The sequence below is a fragment of the Vigna unguiculata genome, chromosome 4, assembly GCF_037176805.1.
Source record: "Vigna unguiculata cultivar grain cowpea cultivar isolate G323 ecotype 2 chromosome 4, ASM3717680v1, whole genome shotgun sequence".
NCBI lineage: Eukaryota > Viridiplantae > Streptophyta > Magnoliopsida > Fabales > Fabaceae > Vigna > Vigna unguiculata.
Window position 1 is genome coordinate 4,008,123 of NC_140795.1, and position 16,706 is coordinate 4,024,828.

At 28.4% G+C, this 16,706-nt stretch overlaps 4 protein-coding genes across 4 annotated transcripts; all 4 read left to right on the top strand.

The window, feature by feature from the left end:
- The first annotated feature begins 202 nt into the window (after positions 1-202).
- On the top strand, positions 203-2,330 carry LOC146886657 (uncharacterized protein At4g15970-like). The gene is made up of 3 exons (XM_085672609.1): positions 203-527; positions 1,626-1,956; positions 2,323-2,330. Exons 1-3 carry the CDS (start codon positions 315-317, stop codon positions 2,328-2,330), a joined length of 552 nt encoding a protein of 183 aa, XP_085528735.1. The 5' UTR covers positions 203-314.
- LOC146886658 (uncharacterized protein At4g15970-like) lies at positions 2,274-3,006 on the top strand. Its single transcript, XM_085671786.1, has one exon. It carries the CDS (start codon positions 2,335-2,337, stop codon positions 2,809-2,811), a length of 477 nt encoding a protein of 158 aa, XP_085527912.1. The 5' UTR covers positions 2,274-2,334; the 3' UTR covers positions 2,812-3,006.
- Positions 3,007-5,167: 2,161 nt separating this feature from the next.
- LOC114182540 (uncharacterized protein At4g15970-like) lies at positions 5,168-8,968 on the top strand. The gene is made up of 3 exons (XM_028069431.2): positions 5,168-5,485; positions 7,772-8,140; positions 8,407-8,968. Exons 1-3 carry the CDS (start codon positions 5,273-5,275, stop codon positions 8,890-8,892), a joined length of 1,068 nt encoding a protein of 355 aa, XP_027925232.1. The 5' UTR covers positions 5,168-5,272; the 3' UTR covers positions 8,893-8,968.
- Positions 8,969-11,723: 2,755 nt separating this feature from the next.
- On the top strand, positions 11,724-16,351 carry LOC114182524 (uncharacterized protein At4g15970-like). Its single transcript, XM_028069411.2, has 5 exons — positions 11,724-12,146; positions 14,608-14,877; positions 14,954-15,319; positions 15,398-15,879; positions 15,996-16,351. The coding sequence occupies exons 1-5, from the start codon at positions 12,039-12,041 to the stop codon at positions 16,072-16,074; spliced, it is 1,305 nt and encodes a 434-aa protein (XP_027925212.1). The 5' UTR covers positions 11,724-12,038; the 3' UTR covers positions 16,075-16,351.
- Positions 16,352-16,706: the final 355 nt, after the last annotated feature.

Sequence of the window (16,706 nt, forward strand, 5' to 3'; positions counted from 1 at the left end):
CTAAGAAGAGTTTCTTCCTTTACGGTACGTATACAACTTTTTCTTTAAATTTTATTTTTCAAATAACTGTTATTTTAAATTAAAATAATTGGTTATTTATTTAAATTTGCACTTTGTTTATACATTAAATCATGTAGAAACAAAAATGGCGATGAATAATATACATATATTTATCTATTTATACATGTATATATATATTACTTTGGCAACGCGATCACTGTCTCATAGCATGGAGGGGAGAAAAGAAAAGCAAGTAAGGGTGTTGACATGAAGTGAAAGATAGCATCTTTGCCAACCCTGTTCAGCAAACAACCATGGAGACAACCGTCGGTGCCGGCGTGGAAAAAGCTGCCGGCGACGGCACGACGGCATGGGATTCTGGTGGTACCAACATTTTGGTGAGAAGGGTGATGTATGTGGCCATGCTCCTCGGTGGAGTTGGAGTGTTGTGGATGTCTTTTTATCACTTTGGTTCTCCCTTGGAATGCTTCACCTTCTCACACTACTCCATGGATGAATCATCAAAGGTTACTGTCTCTTTCTCTCCGTCTTTGAATCAAGTTTTGTTTGTAACCAGAATGATTGGTAGTGGAATATATATATATATATATATATATATATATATATATATATATATATATATATATATATATATATATATATATATATATATATATATATATATATATATTATATTTTAGTATTTTCAAAATAAAAGTATATCGTATTTGTGTATCATATGAAGAAAATTGAAGAAGTGAAAATATTTTTTTGTGATGCTACTGTCTTACGACGTAATCATTTGTAATCATATTTTTAATTTGATATTAAAAAATTTATATATTTAGTATGAAATTAAGAAAAGTTATCTTTGTAATTATACTGGTGTATTTTTTTTTGTGAAATAAAGAGTAAACATAATTAATTGTTATGATATCATTTTTTTATTTAAATTATTGAAATACAAATAAATTTGTAATATATAACTAAAAAGGTTTAAATTTATTTAATCACTGTCATATAAAAAAGTATGACATCAATTATTATATCTTATTTTAGTCTCTAAAATATCAAAAAGAAAAATAAAAATAAAAGGCAATTTTCCTCAAATTTCATTCGCCACCTATACAGAAAACAAGCGACATTGTTGCAAGCAATATAGGCAGTGCAGAATTTTGAAATTATCTTGATTTAATTTATAATAATTATGCATTGTTATTTGTCACACTCACACATCTCATATTATCTCCCTTCTCTTTTGTTGGGAATAGTCCAAGTATAAGTCTCACATTGGATAAAAAAGACAAAGTTAAACACTATATAAGAATAAAGGTCCATAACAATATTGTCTTAAGGTTTTGGGGTTAAAGTGGTGTGTAAGGTCTTATATGTGTAAGACTAATGTCATATAACCATATAGAACCACAATCTCTCAATGTCATAACCATGACTATAACCATAACCCATATCATATATGAAAAAATATAACATATCATCTTCTGCGGTGTATGAAGTCATTGCAATGTTTTGTCATTTGTCCTCTCACGTGTTTGATAAATTTCTTGAGTGAATTTTGAATTTGGATTACCAAGTATTTGATGTTTTGTCTTGGGTTTGTGCATCAGGAGGATGATAATGATCAAAAGCTGGAGAGTGTTCTTAGAAGGGCAAGTATGAAGGATAAGACAGTGATACTCACCACTTTGAATGATGCATGGACAGCACCAGGTTCCATATTTGACCTTTTTCTTGAGAGTTTTCGTGTGGGGAATGAGACAGAATGGCTTTTAAACCACTTGGTGGTAATAACTTATGAACAAAAGACACAAGAACGTTGCCTTACTGCGCACAAGTATTGTCACCAACTCATATCTAAAGGTGACAATTTCACTGGTGAACAACGTTTCATGACCCCAAACTACTTACACATGATGTGGAAAAGGCTTGAATTCCTTGGTTCTATTCTTGATATGGGATATAGCTTTGTCTTCACGGTATGTATATATATATATATATATATATATATATATATATATATATATATATATATACTTGTTTTGCAGAAAAAAAAAAAAAAACTTTACATCTTTGCACCGGATTATCTGTTGAGTTTTCCTGTACTGTGTTTCTGTGTCTTCAACATACGTTAATATTAATTTTGAAAATTTAAATTATATTAACAACATTTTTAAAATACCAATATAGTGCTTTTTTAATGTTCAACAAAGTATAACAAAAGAAATCCATTAGAGAATCTAAACTCATCTTTACACACATGGCCATCTTTGTGCTCATGGTTTGTTTCTTTTTTTTCCTTTGCAGGATTGTGATATAATGTGGCTTAGAGATCCCTTCAAACAATTTGACAAGGATGCAGATTTCCAAGTAGCTTGTGATGCTTTCAACGGCAATCCCTCTGACATACGCAACCCTTCTAATGCAGGGTTTAAATATGCGAGATCTAATTATCGAACTAATTGGTTCTACAAGTTCTGGATAAACTCGAGGAGTTCATACCCAAAATTAAATGAGCAAGATGTGCTGAACAGGATCAAAGAGCACCCTTCGGTTTCTGACATGAAGCTGAAGATTAAGTTCCTCAGCACCAGCTATTTCGGAGGGTTTTGTCAGATTAGCGAGGACTTCAACAAGGTCACAACAATGCATGCAAATTGTTGTGTTGGTTTAGAAAAAAAATCCAATGATCTTAAACTGGTGCTAGAAGACTGGAAGAAGTATATGGCTTTGCCTGAACATAATAAAACAGAGTCGCATCATTCTTGGAGGGTACCACAAAATTGCAAGTTTTAATACCTCAAAATTTCATTATTTAAGTATTTTTTAGATGAAGTTATTGATGAGATGAAGTTACATATAACATTTGATGGAGGCTTTAGCTAGTTGCTATGAAAAATGGTTTTCTGGCTTTCTACAAAGTTCAGGGAGATTGTGATGAGCCTTTTTTGCTCTAAATGTTTGCAACTATTTATATACATATATTTTAAAATGAACATAAGTTTCTTTTTATATTATTAGAAGATGTTCTATGCAACTATTTAATACTTTATCTTTTGTAAAGTTTAATGAAGAAAATGGTATAAACAATAATTGCTTTGTAGAAATCCTTAGGGGAGAAATAAAAGAAGCATGTAAATTTTATAAATTAGTATAAAAGACTTTTTTCTTTCATAACAACAATTGTATTCTAGTTGATTAGTTATTGTTTATTGTAAGTAGCTTATTTTTCTTTAGTTATTTGTTTATTGTAAATAGCTTCTTTTTTTCTTTAGTTTTCTTTGTAAACTCTAATATGCTTCCTCTAGTTAAGGGTTGCGGAGAAAGTAGTGACATAAGTATAAGTTTTATAAGTTAACAAAAAAAGGATAAGTTTAAAATAAAGGAATAAAAACTATTTTGTTATTTAAAACTTAGAAATATTATAAATAATAAATAGAGAATGAGAGAATAAAAAATAACTTTTTTATGTGTTTTATTACTAATAAGATAAGTCTTATTATAAATATAAGATATATTTATAAAAGATATACAAATCAACTAGTTAATATAAATATTTACTAAAAAGTCAATTGTATAAATATCAATCGTACTATATAAATATCTGTGTGAGATATATGGATGACCATTAATTCAATTTAATTACCTTCAAAATTTAAGTTATTAGCATAAATGCAAGACAAAATAGTAACTAATCTCACATTTATTAACAAGTGAGATGAAGCATTTTCCACACGCAATGAAGCGGTGTACTAAAGAGCACGTAGTCACTTGAATATTCTTTTCTTTTTTTAGTTTTTTATAATCTTATAAATGATATTTCGTAAATGTGTAAGTAATATAAAACGTTTTTTTTTTACTTTAAGTATTTTTATCATACTTATTAAAATAGTGTTGTGTTATAATTTAAGATAAGATAATTAATGTTTTATTATCTTTTTAAATAATGTAGGATTTATTATATATTTAAGATGTACAAATTAACTTAATGAAAGTATATCTAAATTTTCATTTATCTTCTACATTAAATAAATAATTTCATCATGATTTATCGTAACTTTTGAGAATTGGGTCCATACGTTTATATCATAACTAAGGAGTTGACTTAAACTCCACTAGAGTCATCCCAACGCTATTATCATCACATGTAAGAGCTTGCATCATTTGACTTTCCATTTTATTTAATTATCACTAAGCTGTTTTAAGCCCTTTTATTATATCACACCGCCTTTTATTTTATTGTATAAAAAATAAAATTAATTTAATAATTTATCTTTATGTATAGATTTATTATTCGTTTTTTTATGTCTTTCTTTAACTCGATTAAAGTTTAATATTTTTTAAATGGAATCAATTTGGTTCTATTGCTAATAATATTAGATTGATTAACGGTACTAAATACGAAAATTTTCAAATATATTTTGTGTTTTTCCATCTCAGAAATAAATAAATATACCATAGTCAGAGACATAACACTACTATAAATCCTAGAAACCCAACAATTGTGGGAACCTCAAACCAATCCTAGAATGACGGGTTTCTCGTTTGTCAGAAACTTCCTTCATTGATAAACTTTCTTTAATTTTACAGGTCCAGGAAAAATAATGACTTTGATATACTACTTAATTTTTAATTTTAAAAAATATGATACATACATGATATATGTTATGAGATATGTTATGTGAAAAAGTTTATTATTTTATTCTATACATACATGATAGAATAATAAATATTATTCTAAAATTTATTTCTAAAACTGATTTTTTAAAACTATAATTTAAATAAAAATATTAAATAAAAATTTTAATGATAATGATAATCATGAACTTTTTATATCTTTAAGGAATCTGTGAATCTCTGAGTTTTGGACGAGAGAAAGTTTATTATCTAAGAAGATTTTTCTTCTTTTACGGTACGTACACAATTTTTTCTTTAAATTTTATTTTTTAAAAAATGTTATTTTAAATTAAAATAATTGGTTATTTATTTAAATTTAATCATTTGTTAAACTAAACTAATTAGTTACAATAAAAATGACACTAAATTTTGCACTTTGTTTATACATTAAATCATGTAGAAACAAAAATGCCGATCAATAATATACATATATTTATCTATTTATACATGTATGTATATATTAGTTTGGCAACGCGATGACTGTCTCATAGCATGGAGGGGAGAAAAGAAAGAAGCAAGTAAAGGTGTTGACATGAAGTGAAAGATAGCATCTTTGCCAACCCCTGTTCAGCAAACAACCATGGAGACAACCGTCGGTGCCGGCGTGGAAAAAGCTGTCGGCGACGGCACGAAGGCATGGGATTCCGGTGGTACCAACATTTTGGTGAGAAGGGTGATGTATGTGGCCATGCTCCTTGGTGGAGTTGGAGTACTGTGGATGTCTTTTCATCACTTTGGTTCTCCCTTGGAATGCTCCACCTTCTCACACCACTCCATGGATGAATCATCAAAGGTTACTGTCTCTTTCTCTCCATCTTTGAGTCTAGTTTTGTTTGTAACCAGAATGACATATATATAATTTTTTTTAATTAAATAAATAATTTTTTCATTTTCTTTATTTAAATTATTTTTTAACATCCATCGAATGTATTTTTTAATTTTTAATATTTTTATTTTTTATTTTAATTTAAAATTATTCAACTAATCTATTATGAATAATAAAATTTGTAATACAACTCAAATACATTCATAAAATTTTATAAATTTAAATTAAAAATATAAAATCTCTAAATTTGATAATTTATAATTTATAATTACGAGAAAAATTAGTTAAGATTCGTATCAATTTTATAAAAAAAATTTTAAAATCATTATTAGGACTCTGATGTATGGACACGATGAATGAGACTACGTATCAGTGTCACGTACGTATCAAAATACGTTCAAAACTCATCCATCTAAACTATTGCAGATATTGATACGACTGATTTAATTTAATTTTTTCTTTTTTCAGTACCACACTCACAGATTCTTATATCAGACCATCAAATAATCTCGTTTTGCTTTTTCTCGAGTGTGTTAATATATGAGAATATAATTGAAAATGTATATTTTAAATAATTTTTAAACTGAATTTTTAAATAATAATAACAATAAATAATAATTTCAAATAAGATATAAATTGAATTTTAAAATATTGATAAAAAACAAATAAAAATATTATATATTATAAAAAATTATAAAATCATAAAAATTATAAAATTAAGTATCGAAACACATAAAAACAATTCCAAACATATTAAAACTTTAAAAATAATATGTATAATTTTATTATAAAATTGTCGAATGGGATACAAGACATCTTAAAAATTTAAGAATAATATGTATAATTTTATTATAAAATTGACGTATCGAATACATATTGTATCTTATATTTTTTAAAATAACACGAATCACCGTGTCAGATACGTGTCGTATCCGATACTCGTATTGTGTCTATGCATCATAAGTTCATACTAATTTGGTGAAAACTTAAGTTGGAAAAAATATCGTAATAGGAATAATAGAATCATAAATTTAAGATACATAAATAATAATAATAGAATATTAATCCTAATCTTGATTTAAAAGATATATTGTGATAATACATTTCTCAATCTATCTGTTCATCAATCTCTTTCCCGATTATCTTTTTATCTTTCTTTTACTCTCATATTGATAACTTGAAAAAGAACTCATGTATAGAGACAAAATCTTATTCCTTTTTATTAACGAGCATCCATTAAATTGATTTTTATTTTATTTTTTAAACAATAAAAATACATAAATAAATAATATATATAAACAAAATGATAAAAATATTTTAAAATTTAATATATATATATATATATATATATATATAATATAGTTAAATACTTTTGGGATTTTGTATAATATAATTAATATATATAATATAATTAAATACATATAAAAAATAAAATTGAAGACTTTTGGGGGAATCATGGCTCACTTTAGTCATAAACATAAACATGTTCCGTTAATGATATATATCACATTATATTTTAGTATTTTCAAAATAAAAATATCAATGTATTAGATACATATATATTATATTTGTGTATCATATAGTGAAAATAATTTTTTGTGATGCTATTTTCTTACTACGTATATGTAACTATATTATTTTATAATCAATCATTTGTAATCATATTTTTAATTTGATATTAAAAAAATGTATATATTTAATACGAAATTAAGAAATGTTATCTTTGTACTGAAATAAATAATTATTACTGATGTATTTTTTTTGTGAAATAACGAATAAACATAATTAATTATTACGATATCATTTTTTTATTTAAATTATTGAAATAAAAATAAACTTTTAATATATAACTAAAAAGGTTTAAATTTAATTAATCACTGTCATATAAATCAGTATGACATCAATTATTACATCTTATTTTAGTCTCTAAAATATCCAAAAGAAAAATAAAAATAAAAAAAGGCAATTTTCCTCAAATTTCATTCACTACATGTACAGAAAACAAGCGAAATTGTTGCACGCAATATAGGCAGTGCAGAATTTTGAAATTATCTTGATTTAATTTATAGTAATTGTGCATTGTTATTTGTCACACTCATACACATCTCATATTATCTCACTTCTCTTCTACATTGTGTGAAGTCATTGCAATGTTCTGTCATTTGTCCTCTCACGTGTTTGATAAATTTCTTGAGTGAATTTTGAACTTGAATTACCAAGTGTTTGATGTTTTGTCTTGAGTTTATGCATCAGGAGGGTGATAATGATCAAAAGCTGGAGAGTGTTCTTAGAAGGGCAAGTATGAAGGATAAGACAGTGATACTCACCACTCTGAATGATGCATGGACAGCGCCAGGTTCCATATTTGACCTTTTTCTTGAGAGTTTTCGTATAGGGAATGAGACAGAATGGCTTTTAAATCACTTGGTGGTAATAACTTATGAACAAAAGACACAAGAACGTTGCCTTACTGTGCACAAGCATTGCCACCAACTCATATCTAAAGGCGACAATTTCACTGGTGAACAACGTTACATGACCCCAAACTACCTACACATGATGTGGAAAAGGCTTGAATTCCTTGGTTCTATCCTTGATATGGGATATAGCTTTGTCTTCACGGTATGTACATATTGTTTTGCCAAAAAACTTTACATCTTTGCACCAGATTCTTTGTTGGATTTTCCTGTACTGTTCTTCTATGCCTTATTGATATTGATTTTGAAAATTGAAAATTGAAAATATATTTATAAGATCTCTAAAATATCAATATAGTGTATCTTTAATGTTCAACAAAGTAAAACACAAAAAATCTAGCAGAGAATATGAACTCATCTTTGCACACATGGCCATCTTTGTTTTCGTGGTTTTTTTTTTTTCCTTTGCAGGATTGTGATATAATGTGGCTTAGAGATCCCTTCAAACAATTTGACAAGGATGCAGATTTCCAAATAGCTTGTGATGCTTTCAACGGCAATTCCTCTGACATACACAACTCTCCGAATGCAGGGTTTAAATATGCGAGATCTAATTATCGAACTAATTGGTTCTACAAGTTCTGGATAAACTCGAGGAGTTCATACCCAAAATTAAAACAGCAAGATGTGCTGAACAGGATCAAAGAGCACCCTTCGGTTTCTGACATGAAGCTGAAGATTAAGTTCCTCAGCACCAGCTATTTCGGAGGGTTTTGTCAGATTAGCGAGGACTTCAACAAGGTCACAACAATGCATGCAAATTGTTGTGTTGGTTTAGAAAACAAATCCATTGATCTTAAACTGGTGCTAGAAGACTGGAAGAAGTATATGGCTTTGCCTGAATACAATAAAACAGAGTCACATCATTCTTGGAGGGTACCAAAAAGTTGCAAGTAGTAATATCTCAAAATTTCATTATTCAATGTATTAGAGTTATATGATTCATAAGCTATATAAATATTTTTGAGATGAAGTTATTGATGAGATGAAGTTACATATTGTTCGATTCAATGTAACAGTAAGCTAACTTGGCAGGGAAATGTTTCTGCATATAACAGAGACAAAGCAAACACATATGGAGGCAAAAAGAGAATATGTGGGAAAGAAAAGACTTTGTATTCTTTAACATCAACCTAAGAGATGGTACAACACAGGTCTTTATACACCTTTATAGAAGGTAACTGAACATAACAGAAAAACAGACTTTTTTTATTTTACTTAACTAATACCCCTCCTTAAACCAAAAACATTAAAGACACCAATCTTCTCTTTGAGAAACTTGAACCTCTCATACTTCAAGGCTTTTGTAATAATGTCTGGAAGTTGCACTTCAGACCTGCAGTGTTCAACAATTAGTTTTCCACTGGGCACTTGCTCATGGATGTAATGAAACCTTGTTTTAGTAAGTTTGCTTCTGCCATGAGAAGCTGGATGCTTTGTTAAGTCTATACCAGACTTATTGTCAATTAAAAGTTTCCATTTACACGTTTGTTGCACCTTCAATTCGTTCATCAGAGAGCACAACCAATTTGTCCACTCACTTGAGGCTTGCTTCAGTCCATACAAGACCTTTTTTAGCCTATACACCTTATGCTCCTCGCTCTTATGTTCAAATCCCCTAAGTTGATGTATGTAGACTTCTTCTTCAAGTGGCTCATTTAGAAAAGTTTACTTTACATCTAATTGATGTAAAGACCAGTTTTCATTTGCTGCAATGGTTACAAGAACTGTGACAGTTTCAATTCTGGCTACGGGCATATACATCTCATCATAATCTATTTCAGCTTTCTGCAAGAAGCCCTTGGCAACGAGCCTGACTTTATATCTAGTAACCTTAAGACCGTGATCTTATGGGATTAAACAATGTACACGAATGATACGAAGCGATGAATTTAGAGAATATTCATGTTCTTTTTCAACAATACGAAAGTGATACAGAGTGAGGGATCAATGGGGCTGCTCCCATCCCTTTAATGTGCAAAGATTAGAGAGCGATCCAGGGCCATTCTACAAGATTACCCTCACTCTCAGTATTTTATTTGGAACCTGTTAACATTTATTTGGATTTGATTCCAATTTCAGATTTTTGTGCCTGTTTTCAGAATGGAACCAGTTAATATTTTTGTGGATCCGATTCCAATTTCAGAATGGAATTTGTTAACATCTGTGTGGATTCGATTACAACCCATTGTAGCATCTATTTAACCGGTTCTCTTTTCTTTTGGAATCTATTCCATTTCACTGATCACTTCTCAATTAATAAATATTTAAAATATTTTTATTTATGATAATAATATATGAGAAACTAATTACAACTTATCTAAATACCATTTTATTATACCTTTTTAACACCAAGGACAATCAGGTCATTCTACATTTTCATCTATTAAATTTAATTTTTTTTAGTCACATCAATCAAATCCTTCACAAATTTTCACAAAAATTACTCTCAAATCCACTCCAATATCACCTCCAAATCCATAAAAAAGAACAACATAAATATCACCTTCTAATCAACCCAAATTAATCATCTTTCTCTCCCTCAAATCATCACCCACAAAAGAACACACCCTAAAACTTTTGATCATATCGCTATAATGGCTTTATAATTTGGAAGATTAGATCGCTTAAGCCCATAATTGATCACTCAAGCCACAAAACACATATTTCAAGCCTTAAAACTCATCACTCAAGTTATAGCTTGATGTTTATAGATGTCAAAAGTATTCTCTCTCCTATAGAGCTCTAATCGCCCAAACAATAAGTGGTCATTTAAGCATTAAAGAGTTTGAGATTTGAGGTTGAATATGGAATTTAAGTCTTGACATACAAAGTCATGTTGCTCACATGAACGATGATATAATGATTTAGTGACAAGATAGTCAATGTTGATTCTCTCTACATTAGGAATTAAGCAATCAAACACTAGGTTGGATGGTTAAGAGAGGAAGAAATTGAACAATTCTCTCTCTATCTCTCTCTCTTTTAGAGTTGTTAGCACTCAAGCAATATGAAGTATCACTTAAGTGGTGTGGTGTGTTCACAACCTGAGTTAGGAGTTTTATTTTACTTAGTGAAGACATGTCAATTAGGCAAATGTGTCTCACTCATTCCTTAATTGTATTTTTAAAGTACACGAGATTTCACATATTTTTGTATAATATCAAATTTCACAAACACTTTCAATCAAACTCAAAAAGTTATACATATTTACTAAAGTGGATGGATTAGATTAAGTCAAAAATGAAAAAAAAAATTACTATTATTAGTTACTCTTGATATAGATATTAATTAGCTAGAACTTTGCATAATTTAGATTAATTCTACAAGATAAGATATAACTTTTTCATAGCGTATAATCAAGTGAAATAGTATAATCTAACTTCAACATTGTTTACTAGAAATTCTAAATTTACACATGATAACTATTGAAGGTGATAAAATCATTTCAATTTTTTATAAATAAATAATATTGTGATTTCTTTTATGATTCATGCTATAACAAAAGTTAATCTTCTGGAGATATTTGTTAGCACACTCAATACGTAATTCATAATATCAAGAGAATCAAATTTAGTATTATTGGGAACTAATTACGTATTAATCATGAAACCATTAGACAAAGTAACGGATTATAATTATTTGCTAAACATAGAAATCTCATTGAAGGTGTTCATAACAATTTGTTTTGTTTTGAGAACATTCCGTCTAGCCTCCACTTTCTTAGAGTTTTCTCTCTATCTTTTCTTGCAATAACCTTCAAGATAATTTTTTTTTCTTCTAAAAATCTCATTGCGTAAGAATTTTCATTTTCTTCAATCATTCAAATACATGCATGGAAATGGAGTCTAACTTTGAGGTACCATATTACTTTCTTAACAATGAAGGAGTACCATCATATACTTTGTTATTGTGAAGGTTCAAGTAAGTGTCAACCACCACCGTGAAAGAACATCATTGAGGTTCACAAACTCAAACCACCGACCAATTGGATCCATCAATTACATCGTACAAAACCCTAAAAATCAAAGTTCTATATTTAAATGGTTAAGGGTGGTTCAGAATATACTATCGTGGACTTTGAATGGTTCGACGATTCTGGGGCAAAATCCAACACTAATCGTCAGCATCTCATCTCTAGACATGACAAGGTAATCAATCATTGCTTTTATCATAAGTTTAACCAAGTTTTTACTTTCATTCTGTTTTTATGTTCTAAATTTAAAATTAACTTAGTACTCATGTGGGTGAAAATATTTTAATTTTGTCTTGTTAGACCTTAGTAATTAGTTAGGTTATAATTGGTAGCTAAGTTCTATTTTTTGTATATATATAATTTTAGAATTAATTTTAGAGAAACAATTCATCCAACTTTTTATAATTCAAAAAGTATTAAATTGATTAAACTAACTTTTTTAAATGGAGTAAAATACTAATTGTTTTTTGAGATATACGATACAACTTTTGATTTCTTTTAAGATTCAACTAAAAATTAAAAATTTCGATGATTATATAAAAAAAAGGGGCAAATATACATAAATATAGAAATATTATAATTTTGTACAACAAAATTTTTACTTGATTTATATATATATATATATATATATATATATATATATATATATATATATATATATAATAACCAATAGATTAATGCACAATCTCAAAATATGAATAATGACACCGAAAAAGATCATTATATATCATTCTCCTAAATTTCTAATAATAAAATAAAAATAAGAGTGCATCTTGTTAAAAAGGTTAAATACGATTTTATTTCTTAATTTTTTTAAATATTAAAATTAACTTTTATTCAAAATTTTGATTCAAATCTAAAATTAGTCATTAAAACGTTAAATAAATTTAATAAAATTTGATTATTGATTAAATTTACAAATTTTTAAAATTAAAGAATTAAATCATATACAAATTTTGAAGATGGACTAATTTTAATTTGTATGTAAGGGAAAAAAATTATACTTAACCTATTAAAAACTTACACTCAAATACATATCAGTCTAATTTATAAAATTTATTAAATAAAAATAAATAATTAAACGAAATGTCTAAAGTGTTCTAATTATATTATCATATTTTTAGGCATAAGAGATATAAATATTAAAATATCATCATCTCTATTTTTTTAATTGGTGTTACAAAAATAAACAAATGTAATATATGTTTTTTTCATAGAATAGTTATAAATGTTTCTATTTTATTCTTTTTTTTTATGTATACTCTACAATAAATACATATTACTTACATTTATTTTTCAACATCATTAAAATTGTGTAAATTAATCGAAAGTTGGGTGAATAGTATAAATATATTTGAGAAAAAAAAACTAATGTTAATATTAAACTTTACAAATGGCGAATAAAAAAGAGTATTTGCTTGAAAAAAAAACAGTTAAAGAAAATAGTATCCCCTAATATAATTAAAAAAAATCAAATGATTACCTTCGTGAAAAATGGGATGTATCTTAAATAATTTAGATTTATTGATTATTTTAGAATAATATAGTTAACAATAGCGTAGTTGTTAAATTCCAATTAGACGTGGGTCAATCTAACTGGAAAGTGGCAAGTTAACAGATTTGAATGCGTATTGGATCGATTTTAACAAATATTGGTAACTCAAATCTTTACCCTGGTTTTGTTAACAATTATTTTTGGAATAAAATTATTTAATTTTTATGAGCTTGTTATATTATAAACATTAATTGTTTAAATGGAATTTTAGATAATAAATATTATAACTGTTTCCTTTTCTAATTCTTAAATATCATTAGTAAATAATTTTAGTGACTAAAAGTTGGTAGTTACTCTAATAACTAATTTAGATACCAATTTACAAAATAATAAATTATTTTGATTATTAAAATAGTCATTAGTATGAATAAAAAATTATAATTAGTCATTAAATTGAGTTTTAAATCTACCTATCATGGTTTTGGCTACCAAAGGAAATTAGTCACTACAAATTAGCTACCTATGTTTTGACTACCAAAATGACTTAGTTACTAAATTTGTCTCTAATTAATTAGTAACCAATTTAGTGACCAATTATAATTTTTATTAGTAATCAATAATTTTATATTTTTTAAATTGGTATCTAAATTGGTCACTGTAGTGACTAACAACTTTTGGTTACTAAAATTAGTTACTAATAAGATATTTGTTTGTAGTGTATATTATTAAATTGACATTTTAAGAGTGTGAGAGTATAATCATATATTTTTATAATAGTTAGTAACTAATTAATTTGATAATAACTTATAAACATTATAAACATGACATGATATCTCTGAACACTAAGAATTAAGATATATAGATGACATTTTCATTAAATATATATATATATATATATATATATATATATATATATATATATATTAAGAAAAAATTATAGTATGTTTCATATTTTTTTTTTTTATCTTTATTTTTGGACGTGATTTAGTAATTGATGGTTGACACCAAACAATATGAAACCAAACAATATGAAAGGATAGGAGTCAAAAGAATAAGAGTCATATTCTGATTGTTCATGTATTAAATGAAAGATTGATTACGATGAAAGGAATAAATGAAGGATAATGTAATGTAAGTTCAGGAAGGTGGTTCCTCATCGAAGAATGAAGCAAGTCATGTTTCTCACGCCAATTCAACTAATAAAAAGGACAACTCTCCTACCTCTGTCGTAAAGAATGCCATCGGAGACAACAATCCATGGAATGCCGGTAATCACCTTTCAGTGAGATGGGTGATGCAATTCACAATGTTCATTGCTCTTTTCGCGGTGTTGTGTATGTTTCTCTTCATATCTTCCATTTCCTTTCAGACTCCTACCTTGTCCCGTTCCATCGCCATGGACACAAAACAGGTCCTTCTCTCTCTCTTTGTTTTTTTTTAGTTATGGACACCAAGTGTTTGATGTAATATTGGGTTTATGAATGCAGGCTTATACCGATAAAAGGTTGGAGAGTATTCTTAGAAACGCATCCATGAAGGATAAGACAGTGATAATCACCACTTTGAACGATGCATGGTCAGAGCCAGGTTCCATATTTGACCTCTTTCTAGAGAGCTTTCGCGTTGGGAACCAGACACAGCAACTTTTAAACCACTTGGTTGTAATAACGTATGACCCAAAGACACATGAGCGTTGTCTTACCATGCACCATTATTGTTACCTAGTTGAAAACAAAGAAGGAAATTTCACTGGTGAAATGTTTTACATGTCCCCAAATTACCTACAATTGATTTGGGGTAGAGCTAAATTCCTTGGTTCTGTCCTTGAGATGGGATACAACTTCCTGTTCACGGTATATACATTTCTTTTGGAAGAAAAAGCTTCTTAAGATCTTCATCATTCACGTTTTGAAAGGGCTTTTGGTTTGCAGGATACTGATATAATGTGGCTCAGAGATCCCTTCAGCCTATTTTACGAAGATGCAGATTTCCAAATAGCTTGTGATTTCTTCAATGGCAACTCTAGTGACATCTTGAACTTTCCAAATGGAGGGTTTAAGTATATGAGATCGAATGAGAGGACGATCTGGTTCATAAAGTTTTGGATCAACGCTAGGATTTACTTCCCAGGATTGGGAGAGCAAGCGGTGTTCAACATGATCAAACTCCACCCCTTGATTACTGACAAGAAGGTGAAGATCAAGTTCCTTAGCACTGATTACTTTGGAGGGTTTTGTGAACCTAGCAAGGACCTCAACCAGGTCTCAACAATGCATGCCAATTGTTGTATTGGCATAGAAAACAAAATCCATGATCTCAAAATCCTGCTTGAAGATTGGAAGAAGTATATGGCATTGTCTGACCATGATAGAGAACACTTGAATCATTCTTGGAGCGTGCCACAACGTTGCGGGTAACGTCAATTACTTTTCTTAATCATTCTTTTTTATATGTTTTCAGTTCCTAACTTTTACATGAACAAACATGGTATTTAGTCTTTGAACAATTGTGGATTTTGATATCATGCAGACCTCAATTACCAGTAGAGCCCATACCAGAACATCCCTTGCCAGAAAATCTGATACCATTGCAGAAGGTAGCACAATAAACAAAGGTTGTGATTACACTTGTTGCTGACATTTTATAGGTAGAACATCAAATAAGAAATAAAGTCTTTAAAATACATAGTTTTCTTCTGAATACAAGTCTTATTTAACAATGGTACATTTTATTACATAAATATGTACAAAAATAAATGTTACATTTGAATAGGAGTTTAATGTTTGGATATAGAAATATTTGAGAGATTAAAGAGTGTGAAAAAGATGAAGTTCATGTATCATTACTAGAAAAAATTGTAAACTTGTTTACTTCGTACAATAAGATTATGTTGTGTATATATATATTGGGTTTTCTCCAATTGGGTTTTGAATCTTCTGATTATTTCTGGGGGTTTCTCCCCACTAACCTTTCTTCTGTACCTCCAATAATTACATTTTGTCTCTCAGAAAATTGTGTTGCGGATGTCGATATCTGTTTCGTAATTTTTTTTTATTTTTTTATAACGGATGTTGATAGCTACTTCAGAAATATGTGTTGCGGATGTCGACATCTATTTCGTATTTTGTTTTTTGTCTTTTTGTATTATGGATGTCGATGTCCGCTTCAGAAAATTGTGTTGCGGATGTCGACATCCGTTTCGTCTTTTTTTTTGTATTACGTATGTCGATTTCTGCTTCA

Excerpts from the sequence above, each read along its gene's own strand:
- LOC146886657 (XM_085672609.1), top strand. The coding sequence starts at position 315 with ATGGAGACAACCGTCGGTGCCGGCGTGGAAAAAGCTGCCGGCGACGGC. Across the intron at positions 528-1,625 it reads CCATGGATGAATCATCAAAG|GAGGATGATAATGATCAAAA; the intron begins GTTACTGTCTCT and ends TTTGTGCATCAG.
- LOC146886658 (XM_085671786.1), top strand. The coding sequence starts at position 2,335 with ATGTGGCTTAGAGATCCCTTCAAACAATTTGACAAGGATGCAGATTTC.
- LOC114182540 (XM_028069431.2), top strand. The coding sequence starts at position 5,273 with ATGGAGACAACCGTCGGTGCCGGCGTGGAAAAAGCTGTCGGCGACGGC. Across the intron at positions 5,486-7,771 it reads CCATGGATGAATCATCAAAG|GAGGGTGATAATGATCAAAA; the intron begins GTTACTGTCTCT and ends TTTATGCATCAG. Across the intron at positions 8,141-8,406 it reads GATATAGCTTTGTCTTCACG|GATTGTGATATAATGTGGCT; the intron begins GTATGTACATAT and ends TTTCCTTTGCAG.
- LOC114182524 (XM_028069411.2), top strand. The coding sequence starts at position 12,039 with ATGGTTAAGGGTGGTTCAGAATATACTATCGTGGACTTTGAATGGTTC. Across the intron at positions 12,147-14,607 it reads TCATCTCTAGACATGACAAG|GAAGGTGGTTCCTCATCGAA; the intron begins GTAATCAATCAT and ends ATGTAAGTTCAG. Across the intron at positions 14,878-14,953 it reads TCGCCATGGACACAAAACAG|GCTTATACCGATAAAAGGTT; the intron begins GTCCTTCTCTCT and ends TTATGAATGCAG.